This window comes from Charadrius vociferus, unplaced genomic scaffold, assembly GCF_000708025.1.
Source record: "Charadrius vociferus isolate BGI_N301 unplaced genomic scaffold, ASM70802v2 scaffold361, whole genome shotgun sequence".
Classification (NCBI taxonomy): domain Eukaryota; kingdom Metazoa; phylum Chordata; class Aves; order Charadriiformes; family Charadriidae; genus Charadrius; species Charadrius vociferus.
In genome coordinates this window covers 551298-568055 of record NW_009646657.1, presented here as the reverse complement: position 1 = coordinate 568055, position 16758 = coordinate 551298, and the positions used below count along the sequence as shown (strand labels likewise).

Genomic DNA, 16758 nt, shown 5'->3' with positions numbered 1-16758 from the left:
AGGGCTAGGACCCCACCAATGACTGTAACATCACAACTACTGAGTGTCCATCCAACCAAACAACCCTCAAGAGATGACCATTTGCAACAGCTCTGCAATGCTAAAGGGTCAGTGCCATAACAGAGAAGCAAATTCACCATCTCAAGCACTGCAAACTTGCAGGTGTCTCCTACCAATACTCCTACCAGCACCACAGTACCAGTATTTCTCTTTAATTGCTGGAGGAAACTGATCCTAGATGAAAAAAGGTTTACGAAATCATTCAATGATTCTACAAAATAAAAAAACCAACAAAACAACACAATGAGGAAGGATGTTTAATAATGGACATTTAAAAGATGCCTGCCCAGGACTGCCAGGGTAAGGTGATGCTGACAGTGGCTTCCCTGGGGAACCATAAGATCAACCTTGTCTCATCAAAGCTAACAACAGACATCTAGCTGCTAACTACAGACATTTACTTCAATGCTAAATATTTGACAGGACCACCATCCTCTATATTTCCCCCCCTGAAGATTTGGGGGTAGAACAAAGGCAAGGCAAGGCAAGGCATCCTGCAGACATCCCCATGTCATTATTATATGGGATCAAGTCCTAATTTAAACAAAAAGTGAGAAGCTTTTGGATTGGCTTTTACCACATCCATCCAAACAACCATACAAAGACAAGATTTTCTTGCAGACAAATGCCTCTTCATTTTTTTACTGCCATTCAGTCACGACTCTGTGGAAAGCAGAGGGGGAAGGACGACTCCCAGGGGGCTGTTTCCAGGCTGAAGCTCTGGATCTCCTCTGCTGCACCCCCAGCCATCTTGCACACAGTGATGAAAGTGAAGCTTGTTTGCTTCTTGCCAGTCACAGCCTTTGCAAAAGCCAGACTGCTGGGAATGTCCCATGTCAGGACAGCTTAGCTTCCTGGGAACATCATAGGATAAACGTAACATTTCTCCGTGTGAAGGATCACCAGCTATTTTTCACATTTTACTCTGTGTTTCATGTATTTATAGCAACAATGGCAAAGAAGGAAAGAGATTATTTATTTTGTCTGGCAACCAGCCTGCTCACTGAGCTGTGGGGAGATGCAAGTCACTCCACGTAAGATTGATCCACCTCTTTCGTGGCTGTGCTAAAACCAGTGGAAATCATTCCAAGCCTGTTATCAGGGATAGCTTCTGGCAGCATCTGCCCTGAGGATACTTTTGAAGTCACAGTAAACCAAGAAGGCATTCGGAGAATACCAAAAAGTTACCACTGTGTGGTAATGCTGCCAATACATGCACTGTCTCGGACTCTGGGGAAAGCCACCACATTGGTGGAAATGCTCTACAGTGACTATTAGTGGTACAAGGGCTCCCCGGACCCCCATAAATTCAGTGGGTCCCAACTGGGAACAGAAGCACAATGGGGTCTGAGTTATGCATGACACCTCCATGAGTCCTGGATCAGTACCGCACACGTGCAGGAGATGGGACTGATCTGACCACATCCCTCCAAAAGCCCTTAGCAAGGTGCAAAGAAGACCAAGCTGTTTCTCCTCCCCACCAAACAGCATGCTAGTGCTCTCCGAGGGTCCATCTTTGGGCTGCTCGTCAGCAGTCCTGTAAAAACATTATGGGATGGTCAACCCGCTTTGCAATCATGATGACACTACTATATTCTCTCGGGGAATCCAGCAGTCTTCATCCTCAGGTCCTCTCCCCCCAGCATCTGTTAGTGGCAGAGACTCATGGTTTAAACAACAGAGAACATCTACTTGTCTTTTGCCAAGGGCTGACAACCTCAGTGCCCTTGGACTCACTTTGCTCAAGTGAGATACAGATGCACCATGTAGTCTGGACTGAGCATATCTAACCCATCTTTCTTGGTCTTGAAGGAAAATGCTGCAGGATACCAGTAGCTAATAGCTTCCCTCTCTGCCCTTCCAAAGCAAGTACCAAGCCCTTCCACGGATGCAGAATTGCAGAAGGCCACCTTCATTCACCATGACACACCAGAGGAACAGAAATACAACCCCCCCAAAATTCGCATGTGCTGAGCATGGCTTTACCTAAGGGACCAACAGACCCTCAGGTGTCCTCAGACATCTGTTCATGCCAGCCGCAAAAGTCACCAGTGCCTGAGCCACACACCGCCACGTTCAGGCCCTTTGATGCCTGCAGAAACCAGGCTTGTGTTGGCAGCATTTCAAGAAGAACGAGGAGGGCAAGAGAGAGTGGCTTTAAAGAGTTATTATTTCTGCAGAAAGAAATTAAGTGCTTAGAAAAAAACATTCCACCTGTGATTTAGAAGCCAATTTCAAGGACTCTGCCATGCTCCCACACTCAGCTCCCCAGCAGGAGGAGGACTGGACCCAGAGATGTCTGCTGCCACCCGCAACCTCTCCATTGCCCCATCCTGCGTGCAAACATCTCCAAGATAAGGATTTAACACCCAACCACCTTCCCCAGAATGGATGTCTGGAGACCACTGGGCCCTACTCCAAGGCAGCACTTCATCATCTGTGTGACTGCAAGTGTTTGAACAGTCCCACTGAAGCCATCAGTGCTCTTCAGCAGGGGGGACGTAGACTCTGCCATGGTGGAAAATGTTATTAACGTGGCCCTGAACTGGATTGCTCTCCAGCTCTGAAGCTGCTGCTGTTTGGTGCATGGGCTGCTGTTGACCCCTCCATCATTCCTGAATTCTGAAGTTCATTACAGGGCAGACGCTATTTGGCTTTCTCTGCCTACAAGCTCTTTGATGTAGCTGCCATTATAGGAGTTGTTGCTGGGACAGCACATCAAGCCTTACCATCTGGAAGGACTTTATGGAGAGAGGAAGCATATTTCTTTCCTTTTGTTGATCCAACAGCATATATTTCCTCTTTTTTCTCCTGAGCTGGAGGATAAAACTGCGTCAGAGATCCTGAGTCTTCCACATCTGCTGTTGTTGGATGAGGAGCGGTTGTCCTTGTCTTCTTGAGAATAATATTAATGCCTCACTCATTCTAATAAATAAGCTGCCATTTCTGCTAGATGAGGCCGTAGGATAGGGCTCCTTTAGAGGTGGGGAGAGGAAATTCGGTGCTTGGGACCTGCTGTAGGCTCTTAACCTTCGCAGCACGTACCATTATTAGAAAGTGATGAGAGAATGCAGAAGAGGAAGTGTCAACAGCTTGACACAGGGTCTCTCCTATGAGGAGTGTCTAAAATGTTTCAGGCTGAAACCCAGAGTTTTTCCTTCCTTATAAACTTGGAAATCTTTATTAATATACACGATGAGATTCCTACTCACTGTATGCTCTACTATACACTAATGCACAGCTATTTCAGAATTAAATGAGTCTCTTATAAAAGGTTTCACTATTGTAATCTTTTCTTTAGCTGAAGAGCTATGCAGGTAAGAAATTAAGCATAGGGACAGGTAGAGACAAGTTGTACCACAGATCCAGACTCTGCAAAGTGAAGGGGAGTTGCTCCTTTGTCCTCTGTTCCCTCTTCACTGCTCATCATTACATTCAGGCGACAGCAGCACACATTGTCTGTGATGCCAGTGAGTTCTCTTTACCTAACCATGTCTCCTACTGCTCTAAAGCACTGATTAAATAACTGTGCTCCAATTTTGTTTTTCTAAGACTTGCTAATTAGTTTCTTCTCATTTCCATTCCACAGAAGTCCTTTTCGTTGTCTCTACTCTGTGATATCGCAACTTTGCTTGCACAGGTAAAGATTTTTATACACTCTAATCAAGACCTTGCAATCAAAAATAGAGTAACATTCTGGAAGACATCGAAAACATTAAGAACACTTTTTAAAGATCTATATCTTCAGATATTTTTAGAATGTGCAGAGAAAAATACTATGCACGAAAGAAAAAGTTATTAGCTATCATAAGATCAAGTCTTTGACTGTTTTGAAGAATTTGGATGCAAGTATGCTGGAACTATTTTGCAGATTTTCAAAGCTCAAGCTCCTTTCTCTAAAATCTTCTTCTAATTATCTTGCATTAGGTAATGCTCTGGTGCATGTAATTCATACATTAAGAAAAGAGTGTGTGCTGCAGAGAAGCAAAGGTAACATCCTAAGTAAAAATACCGCATACTGCACTTGCAGATGCTGCTGAAGATCAGCAGGCATAAATTAGGGTTGTTTAAATCAGAGCTCACATCTGTTGATATCAGTGCTTCTGTGCTTTCTTCCTTTCCTGCTACGATCAGACGTCTGCAGATGGGAGGTTTGTTAGCATCAGCTATGGCAATGTGAAGGCTTCTTCATATAAAGCAAACCAGTGAGGAAAAAAAATATCAAAAAGTTTCCAAGCACCAGGGAACAAAATTTTGAGACACTGTGACTTAGTTTTTAAAGACAGAGGTTGCAAGGTGTTCTGTGATGAAGCTATTTGCTCTAAACCTTTTCCTGCTCTTTCACTCTTTAACTTTGTCTCACTTGCTGGTAAGAACAATTCACGGTTGCCCAGCTTCCCGACTTCATCCTTCTTGGCATTTAACAGCTCTTCATGGACCTCTCCCTCATAAATTGCTCTATATTGCCTCTTAGACCCATCTATTTTTTTAATCAACATAACATCCCCTATAGAAGAGAACTGCCTTGTTTAATTGTTTGTAGAAAAAGAACTTGGTTTCAAGCTTTCCAGCCATAATTTTATCTGACACCATCAGCTCCTGAATTACAAGGAACAGCAATCATTCACCTTTCACCTGCTCCAGGCCAGTCCCCCCTCCTGCCCACAGGCATTGTTTTGCACAATTGAATTATCCAACACTGAATTTCACGTGCTATATTACTATTATATTACTATTTAGTTTCTGGTTATCATGTCACTATTCATATTTCTTTGCAAGTAGCTTTTGCTTTGATGACCCCAAATATATTTAATACCATCAGCAAAGGACACTTGATTATGACCCATCTCCTGCACTGAAACTTTTCAGTGAATACATAGATTTCTGGGGGATTTTAATTCTGACCACTATTTCCTATCTTCTAACTAGTACTAAACCCAAAAGAGGACTGGTCCCACCTTATTCTGTTTTTGAAAACTTTTTTCTTTATGACATTAGGTTTGCCCCGTGGAAAGCATTTGGCAGACCACTATGAAGCTCTCCAGGGAAAATGCTCCTTACGAATCAGTCAGCCAGCTGAAAAGCTGTCTAGCATAGTGAATGCAAAGACCCATGAAGCATGCCCTAGACTGCGCTTATCATTAAATGACAAAGTCGGAGAAAACAAAATCTCTGCTAAAATAAATCCCCTCTCCTTCAAACCTGGGCTACAAACCACTGGCAGTCAAGGTGATGTTCTACAGGTGCTCTGATCACCACATGCACCTGATGTTTCCTTCACCGTCAGAAAAATATTCACCAGTACGAAGTGACTAGAGCCCACACAAACTGCTTAGAGCACCAGGCTTGCCTCTGTACAACCTTCTCAACTTGTAAGAAAAAGATAAAACAAAGACTGATTACTGCTCAGTGATGAGTAATGTTCTACCAACCTGGCAATCTTGAATAAGGGAGAGTCTAAATAAAACACTATCACTCAAAAAAGCTATATAGCCACCTTGCAGCCTGAAAATGGCCTGACAAGCAACAGCAGAAAAACACCCCTTAAGCTCTCTTGCTAGAACAATTTGAAATAGTTTCATTATACCATAACAAGCACTCAATCTCTCAGCAGTATTCACATGCCGAAACTTCTCAGATTTACACTACACCTCCTCGTGCACGAAAATTCTTCATAACTGATGATTTATCAGTATTTCTTTGTCAGTACCAGTATCCTGGGCTGCATCAAAAGAAGTGTGGCCAGCAGGTGAAAGGAGGTGATTCTGCCCCTCTACTCCACTCTTGTGAGACCCCACCTGGACTACTGCGTCCAGCTCTGGAGCCCCCAGCATAAGAAGGACATGGACCTGCTGGAGTGCGTCCAGAGGAGGGCCACGAGGATGATCCGAGGGCTGGAGCACCTCTCCTACGAGGAGAGGCTGAAAGAGTTGGGGCTGTTCAGCCTGGAGAAGAGAAGGCTCTGGGGAGATCTTGTTGCATGCTAACAATGACTACAGTTTTCCCCTCTATTCCTTCAATAAACATACCATGCTGCTAAGCCAGCTTTCTTGACAAATCTCACACTTTGAAAGACAGTAGAAAACAGGGTTGAAAGGACCTCTTGAGATCACCATATGTGTCTCCTCCCCAAAAGGAGATCGCCTAGGCTTAAGCCCATCCAGAGCACATACACGTGCAAAGCACTTAATATGCTATCATAGAATCACTATAGCAAATCACTCTGTACTGTGGCCTCATTTTGCCTACAAATATATGGCTGGGGTGTAAATACCAATTAGAAATGCATCCCAAAAGCAGTGAAGACTGTTTTCCTGCATCAGCCATGAAAGCAGAAGTACACAAATAACCAGTGCTGTATCCCAAGGTAACTGGGGAAGGAAAACCCAGCAAAATAACAGGAATTAATTTTTTATGAAAAATCCGACTCTCTCGTAGTTGCTTACTAGTAAATTACTGGTTTCAAAAAGCTTTACCTAGAATACATGAAAATATCTGTTGGGATTGCTAAAACACTGTACAAAAGTCAGCAAATGTTTTATTTAATATTTAAGCATCTGTGGAGACAAACAGACCAGCAAGTTAACTGCAAATGCTATCTTTATTATGAGCGTATCGATAATACCAGCACTGCGGCATTTCCTGCCTTGATTTAGGATTTAATGCAAGACTTCTGGGACCACGCTAGGCTCAGACACTGTCTCTACTTGTTACCATTCAGTCTTCATTTGCGAATGATAATTTTTGCTTTGAATGGCATGCCTGACTGCAGGGCAGAGTAAATCCAAACCTTTTAAACTCTAGCCAAAAATTTGCCATGAATTAGGAGACTGCAGCATATTTACAATACAAAATAAAATATCTCTACGAGTGCTCAGTGGTGGTGGTATGAATAAACGCCGATTATTCTTTTTTTTTTTTGACGGATAATTTTCAAAGCAGCGATTTTGCAAAGACTCAGGAAGAAAACAATTTTGTTTCATTTCCATAACAGAATCCAGACCTCTAAATTCAACCTCACGAGCTACAATTATGCATAAGAACTACCACTGTGAATTTTCAAACACAATGCCTTTTATTGTCTCTTCTCATTCTTTTCCCTTCCTGTTCTCCAAGATTTTCTGTACTGTCATCCTCCACAGAAACTTTCGAGCAGAAAGTCCGACTTGAAAGGAAAACTTTGAAGTTTTCAGGCTTCAAGGGAAAACAACAATGCAAACCTTCAACACAAGGTATTTGAATTGTATTTGGTGTTTTTTTTCATCCTTATGGCAACAAACAACAACAACAAAAGTCTTTTTATTATATGGAATCTTTACAGATGAAAACTAATGTTCAGCTTTTCCATGATGGATGGAGAGTATTTTAGGCACCTTCAGAATTCACGTGTGATCGTCCCGGAGCTCAAGAAATGAAAGATGCCAAATAATGAAGACTGCAATTCTCTTGTGCTGCATAACCTGTGAGACATTTCATGAGGACAGTAATGTAGCCCAGACACAAACACAGCAACTTACTATTTACAGGAACTTCCCAAATATTGTCCTTCAATATCACTATTTTATTAATATGTTTTCCACCTGCACTAGGAGACAGGCAGCTCTGAAGTATAAATACTGAAGATGAAACACCTACGCAGCACAAGCAGCATGAAAAGCACATCTTGCTTTCTATGTATAAAGCACTTTTGGATTCAAGGGCTGCTTTCAAATGTAGTAACCTCTAAGACATTAAACATTTCCCTGGGAAATGAAGTTTCTCCTCCTAAAAGCCAGAGAAGAAACATGCCTATGAATGTCACACACACTTTGGCTCTCCAAAATAGTTTAAAAATCTTCACGCTGCTTTTGAAGAAAGGCACGTGAGGCTGTCGCTGCAACCCCACACCCCAGGCAGACCCTGTTTATGGGTAACATCTGGTTGCAATTACCCACTTGATGGAATGCAAAGCAAGAATTTTTGTTACCAATGGGACTGGGAGAACAAACAGGACATTATTTACACATTAAAGAGAGTACTCACCCCAACACCACCGCAAGGAAGCCTGACAAACATCGATGTTAAAGAACCTGTAGGAAAAAAAACGTACCCTGTAAGTCAAAAAGTCAAAGTTCACCAGATTTTGGTCCAATTTTACGGCAACGCTGTAATCTTTCTGAACACAGTAACAGACTAGGGTTTTCTTGCAATTTTCAGAGAACACACAGCCAACCCTGTCACGTTACAATGCATATATACACAATATACACATTTGGGCTTGTTCAAAAGCCTTTTCAATATAAAAGCCTTTTATAAATCACTTATTTTTATGCAAGGTTTGTGTGCTGAGATTAGGTAGGGTCTCCTAAGGCAATAGGAGCCAAGAGGGATACACCAGTGAAATACCCCAAAGGAATTAAGGGATGTTCTTCTAAGATGACACAGCCGACAGCCCAGCTGAAGTGGCTCTACACCAATGCACGCAGCATGGGCAAGAAACAGGAGGAGCTGGAAGCCACCATGCTGCTAGAAAGCTACAACCTGGTTGCCGTTACTGAAACATTGTGGGATGAATCCCATGACTGGAGTGTGGCTATCAATGGCTACAGGCTGTTCAGAAGGGACAGGCAAGGAAGGCGAGGCAGAGGCATTGCCCTCTACATCAAAAAATGGATAGAGTGCAAAGAGCTGTCTCTGAAGAACAGCCGTAAGCAGATTGAAAGCCGACGGGTAAGAATTAAGAGACTGAGGCAACAAAGGAGCCTTGTGGTTTGTGTCTACTACAGGCCACCCGATCAAGGGGAGCCTATTGACAAAGTCTTCTTAATCCAGCTACAGGAGGCATCGCACTCGCAGGCTCTTGTCCTGCTGGAGGACTTCAACCACTCCACCATCTGCTGGAAAAGTAGCACGGCAAGCTGTAGGCAATCCAGGAGACTCCTGGAGTACATCAAAGATAACTTCTTAAGCCAAGCAATAGATAGCCCTCCCACAGGGGATGTGATACTGGACATGATGGTCATCAGCGCAAGTGAGCTAATTGGTAACGTCAAGATTGGAGGCAGCCTTGGCTGCAGCGACCATGCACTGGTGGAGTTCGCAGTCCTGAGGGGTATGGGTCAGGGGAAAAGTAAAGTCAGGACCCTGAACTTTAGGAAAGCAAAATTCCAGCTCTTGAACGAGTTAGTCAATAGGGCTTCCTGGGAAACTGCCACCAGGGACGAGGGAGCAGAACAGAGGTGGCAGATCTTTTAGGATGGTTTCCATAGAGTGCAAGAGCTCTTGATCCCCAGGTGTAAGAAATTAGGAAAGGCAGGCAAGAGACCAGCATGGCTGAATCAAGACCTGCTGGTCAAACCAAAGGGCAAGAAAGAGATGCACAGGCAGTGGAGGCGAGGACATGCATCCTGAGAAGAGTATAGGGATGCTGCCTAGTTGGAAATGAAGTTTCTCCTCCTAAAAGCCAGAGAAGAAACATGCCTATGAATGTCACACACACTTTGGCTCTCCAAAATAGTTTAAAAATCTTCACGCTGCTTTTGAAGAAAGGCACGTGAGGCTGTCGCTGCAACCCCACACCCCAGGCAGACCCTGTTTATGGGTAACATCTGGTTGCAATTACCCACTTGATGGAATGCAAAGCAAGAATTTTTGTTACCAATGGGACTGGGAGAACAAACAGGACATTATTTACACATTAAAGAGAGTACTCACCCCAACACCACCGCAAGGAAGCCTGACAAACATCGATGTTAAAGAACCTGTAGGAAAAAAAACGTACCCTGTAAGTCAAAAAGTCAAAGTTCACCAGATTTTGGTCCAATTTTACGGCAACGCTGTAATCTTTCTGAACACAGTAACAGACTAGGGTTTTCTTGCAATTTTCAGAGAACACACAGCCAACCCTGTCACGTTACAATGCATATATACACAATATACACATTTGGGCTTGTTCAAAAGCCTTTTCAATATAAAAGCCTTTTATAAATCACTTATTTTTATGCAAGGTTTGTGTGCTGAGATTAGGTAGGGTCTCCTAAGGCAATAGGAGCCAAGAGGGATACACCAGTGAAATACCCCAAAGGAATTAAGGGATGTTCTTCTAAGATGACACAGCCGACAGCCCAGCTGAAGTGGCTCTACACCAATGCACGCAGCATGGGCAAGAAACAGGAGGAGCTGGAAGCCACCATGCTGCTAGAAAGCTACAACCTGGTTGCCGTTACTGAAACATTGTGGGATGAATCCCATGACTGGAGTGTGGCTATCAATGGCTACAGGCTGTTCAGAAGGGACAGGCAAGGAAGGCGAGGCAGAGGCATTGCCCTCTACATCAAAAAATGGATAGAGTGCAAAGAGCTGTCTCTGAAGAACAGCCGTAAGCAGATTGAAAGCCGACGGGTAAGAATTAAGAGACTGAGGCAACAAAGGAGCCTTGTGGTTTGTGTCTACTACAGGCCACCCGATCAAGGGGAGCCTATTGACAAAGTCTTCTTAATCCAGCTACAGGAGGCATCGCACTCGCAGGCTCTTGTCCTGCTGGAGGACTTCAACCACTCCACCATCTGCTGGAAAAGTAGCACGGCAAGCTGTAGGCAATCCAGGAGACTCCTGGAGTACATCAAAGATAACTTCTTAAGCCAAGCAATAGATAGCCCTCCCACAGGGGATGTGATACTGGACATGATGGTCATCAGCGCAAGTGAGCTAATTGGTAACGTCAAGATTGGAGGCAGCCTTGGCTGCAGCGACCATGCACTGGTGGAGTTCGCAGTCCTGAGGGGTATGGGTCAGGGGAAAAGTAAAGTCAGGACCCTGAACTTTAGGAAAGCAAAATTCCAGCTCTTGAACGAGTTAGTCAATAGGGCTTCCTGGGAAACTGCCACCAGGGACGAGGGAGCAGAACAGAGGTGGCAGATCTTTTAGGATGGTTTCCATAGAGTGCAAGAGCTCTTGATCCCCAGGTGTAAGAAATTAGGAAAGGCAGGCAAGAGACCAGCATGGCTGAATCAAGACCTGCTGGTCAAACCAAAGGGCAAGAAAGAGATGCACAGGCAGTGGAGGCGAGGACATGCATCCTGAGAAGAGTATAGGGATGCTGCCTAGTTGTGCAGGGATGGGGTCAGGAAGGCCAAGGCATGGCTGGAGCTGAACTTGGCAAGGTACGCAAAGAATAATAAGGACTTCTATAGGTACGTCAGCCAGAAAAGGAAGGTCAAAGGAGGCATGCCCCCCTAATGAGCAAGACTGACAAACTGGTAACAACAGATGAGGAGAAGGCTGAGGTACTCAACAACTTTTTTGTCTCAGTCTTCATTGGCAACCTCTGTCCCCACACCTCTCAAGTGGATGGACCGCAAGACAGGGACCAGGGGAGAAAATTCCCTCCCACTGTAAGAGAAGATCAGGTTCGTGACCACCTGAGGAACCTGAACATACCTACATAAGTCTATGGGACCTGATGAGATGCATCCCAGAGTCTTGAAGGAATTGGCTGATGTAGTTGCCAAGCCCCTCTCCGTGGTATTTGAAAAGTCTTGGCAGTCAGGTGAAGACCCTAGTGACTGGAAAAAAGAAACATTGCACCCATTTTTACAAAGGGTAGAAAGGAGCTCCCTGGGAACTATTGGCCTGTAAGCCTTACCTCTGTGCCTGGGAAGATCATGGCACAGATCCTCCTAGAAACTATGCTAAAACGCATGGAAGACAGGTGATTCAAGACAGCCAGCATAGCTTCACCAAGGCCAAGTTCTACCTGACCAACCTAGTGGCCTTCTATGATGGAATAACTAGATCAGCGGACAGGAGAAGCCTACGGATGTTGTCTATCTGGACTTCTGTAAGACCTTTGACACGGTCCCCCACAACATCCTTCTCTCTGAATTGGATGGAGAGATATGGATTTGATGGCTGGACTGTCTGGTGGATGAGGAATTGGTTGGATAGTCGCATCCAGAGGGTAGCGGTCAAGGGCTCAATGTCAAGATGGAGACTGGTGACAACTAGTGTCCCTCACGGTATCAGAATTGGGACTAGTACTGTTCAATATCTTTATCAGTGACACAGAAGGATCAAGTGCACCCTCAGCAAATTTGTGGATGACACCAAGCTGAGTTGACATGCCTGAGGGATAGGATACCATCCAGAGGAACCTGGACAGGCTTGAGAGGTCGGCCTGTGTGAATCTCATGAAGTTCAACAAGGCCAAGTGCCAAGGTCTGCACCTGAGTTGGTGCAACCCCTGATATGAATACAGGCTGGGGGATGAAGGGATTGAGAGCAGCCCTAAGGAGAAGAACTTGGGGGTATTGGTGGATGAAAAGCTCAACATGAGACAACAATGTGCGCTCGCAGCCCAGAAAAGCAACCGTATCGTGGGCTGCCTCAAAAGAAGAGTGGCCAGCAGATCAAGGGAGGCGATTCTGCCCCTCTACTCCACTCTGGTGAGACTCCACCTGGAGTACTGTGTCCAGCTCTGGAGCCCCCAACATAAGAAGGACATGGACCAGTTGGAGCGGGTCCAGAGGAGGGCCACAAAGATGATCAGAGAGCTGGAACACCCCGCCTATGAGGACACGCTGAGAGAGCTGGGGTTGTTCAGCCTGGAGAAGAGAATGCTCTGGGGAGACCTTATTATGGCCTTTCAGTACTTTAAGGGGGCATACAGGAGAGATGGGGACAAACTTTTTAGCAGGGCCTGTTGTGATAGGACAAAGGGTAGTGGCTTTAAACTAAAAGAGGGTAGATTTAGACTAGCTATAAGAAAGATTTTTTTTTACAATAAGGGTGGTGAAACACTGGAACAGGTTGCCCAAAGAGGTGATGGATGCACCATCCCTGGAAACATTCAAGGTCAGGTTGGATGGCACTCTGAGCAACCTGACCTAGCCGAAGATGTTCCTGCTCATTGCAGGGGTGGTTGGACTAGATGAACTTTAAAGGTCCCTTACAACCCAAACTATTATATGATTCTACGTCTTCTCAAATGAACATTTTAATCCCTTTCAACTGAAGGATAGGAAATCATAAAAACAGCCTAATTATCAGTCATATGCACAGTTACTAGAAGAGTTTGGAGTGCCTGAGCTTCATAAAAGAGGAAGACAAAAAATAAACCAGAATAAAAGGTAACATGTTTTGACTGGAAGAGCAAACCCAACATTAAGAACTTGAGAAAAATTGAGAAAACCATCTGTAGGGATAATTTTGCATCTGTAGGAATTGTAACATCACTTTCTGGGCTTGCATGTGAGCAAATTATCCTCCATTCAAAATTCTGTAGGTTTATAGACCATATACTGAAACAAGAACACGCTGTCTTATATCCATCACCACCCTACCTGCATGATTGTACATTCGCCTGTGCACCACAGGTAAATAGAAGGAAATATGTGCATGCAGACACTGTAAAAAACCTGGAGTACGCTGCCCGAGATTCATTTGCGTGAGACTTATTTAAAGTTAATGAAAGCTAATGGTGAAATAAACTGGGTTGAGGGAGTTTTTTATCCATCAAATCAGGTTCTTGTTCTGGTCATGTCTATACTATAAGAATAAATTCCCTTAATTGCTAACTACCAGCTTTGCAGAGTGTGAATTAGCCGTGACAGCAGACAGACATTACTGAGGGCCACGCTGGTGTCAAAAGCATTGCAGACACATACGTTACCCCTATGACTGAAAGTGCAGTTAATGCATCTGTATTATTAATCTGAGTGCACAGTGAGATTCACTGTTTGATTAGATCCGCATGAAAGTTCTTAGATTGTCCTGCCTCAGACCTCCTGTCACATCTTTCACTGCTAAACCACCCATTATTTCCATATTTATCTTCTTGACAACAATTTATGATTGCTCTCCACAAATTAAAAGCAGTCTTATTTGCCTCAGTTTTAACTTGTTCAACAGGTTCAAAAACTTTACCCTATCAAACAATAGATGGATTCGTATTTTTCATCCTCAGACTTTCAAGGGCTTTAGCAACGCTTCCAGTGGTAGAGTTGTGCAACCTGCCTTAAAGGCCACCACCTTCAAACTCTCCTAATAAAACACCACAAAGCAGATCTTTGCGATGCTCAGGCTCCTCTGGGGAAAAGTAACTTAAAGATCAGTGGTGGGCTTCTGTTGCAAGTCTCTTCTCCTACATGTGTAAAGAAGGGCACTCTTTGAGGAAGGAGTAAGACTCAGTAGTAACAAGCTATATGACATTGCAGAAGTATAAGTAATCCGCAGACCCACATTGATGCCTGCTTAGAATTCTGAAAAACCTGAACTATTTACCCTCTTCCCGCTTTCTCCTAAAGAACTGCCAGATTAAGGGACATCCCCCCTTATCATATCCAGAAGCTTAAAAAGAAACATCTTGTGTTTTCATCCCCCAGCTTTACGAGCTCTTCCTTTTAGGCTGAGGTTTCTCATGCTTTTTCTTCCTCACAGACATATCAAAGGCAACGAGTTTACATGGAGTCAGCCACCCCATTGCAGTTGTACACATCAAGACACTCAGGTCTAACAAACTCACATTTGCATAGGTGAGCCTCACGAAGCTTTGGTCTCAGACTTCAAACCTGCCATACATCTACCCTCTGACATATTTAAAAGAACCCATAAAGCTGTTTTGTAAATTTAAAAGCCCTTTAAACTCTCATCTGAAGAGGATGGGTAAAGAAGGGGCTGCTTACAGGCTTGTTCATCTCTACCCACAAATGCACATTTTGAGGTTTTTCAGGGAGCTTTTCCCAACACATCAGTGGCTGTTATCCTTGCTCAGGTCCAGCACTGTGGAAGCCATCAAATTAAGAAACTGGGTTTAGGGCCAGCATCGCTCTTCCTGCCCTGCTCCTGAAGGAGAACTTCTCCCTGGGTGCTACGCAGACATCCCAGACAGGCTCACTCCTCTGGTCATGTTGGCTAGCCGCGCTGTCCCTCCGGACCCTTGGCTGTCAAGCTGTCAACCTATTTTCTCCTGCCTAGTGGGATGACTGGCAGACATGCTGAATGGTGACGCTGTTTGCTCTTCCTCCGTGCTTCGTGCTCGGCATGAGTGTCAGTGCCAGCTGTAGCACATGCACAGCTCCCCATCCAATGAGAGTACAACTGGGCAGCGGAAACAGGCAGTTCACTGCTGTCTGGGCAAAGATGGTCATGTGAGCTGACAGCAAGTCCCACTGCTAGCAGCTCAAGGCGAAAATTATGCCAATTGGGTTTAGGAAACAAGGTCTAAGCTCAGCTAACAGCTACTGGAACATCCTTCCTACTGGAGATCCTGGGGACCTGACCTTCTGCCTATGGCTGCAGCTCTCTGACAACCTCGTGTTCTTTGCAAATTACACCCAAACAGGCAACATTTTGTACTGGAATACCCTCAGATATTAGAATTATTTCTCTTCACTATAGGAATAAACTTGATCTCTACAGACATTTTAAAATGAGTGATTAAAGACATGGGGGACACACAGCAAAACTACAGAAGTACTCACTGGCAGAGCTAGAGTGTCTCCCCTCCTTCCCTAAACAAGCCATCAGGAATGGTTCAGCAAAACCTGGGAATCCCCAAATCCAGTGCTAACCAAATAAACTGTTTGTATCTCCAAATGTTTCTATGGAACTATTGATATAGATTGTGCCAAGAGTCAAAACAGGAGTGGGAAAATATTTCAAGAGCATCTGACATCTGAATGAGCAGGAAACACTCGGTGTTATCACAGGCCACCTTTGCCACATATCTTGCACAGGGTATCGGGTGACCCACTGTCAGCTCAGCTCCCTACACAGATGATGATGACCGCTGCCAGAGGCAGCGTGCCAACCCTGCCTGCTACAGGCTGGTAAAGCCAACAGGTCAGATGCTGGAGGGCTGCCCAGATCCTACTGCAGCAGACAATCAGGACACAAGTCCTCCCACACCTTCACTGCTATAGTTCAAGAATTCGCAGAGAAATCAGTCAGCATGAAGTTGGTGCAACTGCAAATGAGAAGCCTTCTCAGATCTACTGGGGAAGATTTACATGCTGTTTCTTTGGACTGGTGGATACGCCTTATGCAAGGCCAGAGTTTTACACTACCAAGGATATGACATCACAAATTCTTTAAACTTTACATACTAATTGTGCTATCATTCAGCCAGGGGTGTCTACTTTCCGTTCGCTCTGGGTTTTAAAGAGGTGGTAAGTTAGCTATAAATACAGTGCTAATTGCATGTTTAAACAACTGGCTAAAAGCTTTCCTCTTTGGGGATCTAATGTACATACTGAATATGTTGCAAAATCTTTCCAGCTCTTTTGCTGCGACTACTACATCATGCAGGCCATCAAATTAATCCTCTTTTTGTATCATCCAAAGTCAAGCTAAACCCAAAATAAACTTTCTCAACTTCAATGTTCCAGAACTGTCTTTTTGTTGATCCACATTTGAGAACTTCCCAAACTGTCCCTCCACCCTATCACCTACTGCTCGAAAAAGTTACAAAGTAAAGGTAAGGTGCTAAAATCAATGTGGTTTGGTCACCATGGCGGGGTACTGGTTATCTAAACAACCACCTCCTAGATTTTTTGCAGGGAAAATGTCTATATTTTATGGCAGATGCAGCCCTGTTTCAGGAAGATCCAGTCTCCAGTGAAAGGGATAAACAATCTTACTCCAAATTAAAGAATTGTAAGCCTATCTAAGAGGCCCCTGCATCTTTCTTGCAGATTATCCATACAAAACTGACAGCTATTG

At 44.3% G+C, this 16758-nt stretch overlaps 1 protein-coding gene across 1 annotated transcript in view; it reads right to left on the bottom strand.

Annotated features, from left to right (window-relative positions):
- The window catches only part of HDAC4 (histone deacetylase 4), a 164056-nt gene that overhangs the window by 27080 nt on the left and 120218 nt on the right, over positions 1-16758 (bottom strand). Inside the window, 1 exon segment of the mRNA XM_009889067.1 lies at positions 9754-9800. Coding sequence (XP_009887369.1) covers positions 9754-9800 — 47 coding nt within the window.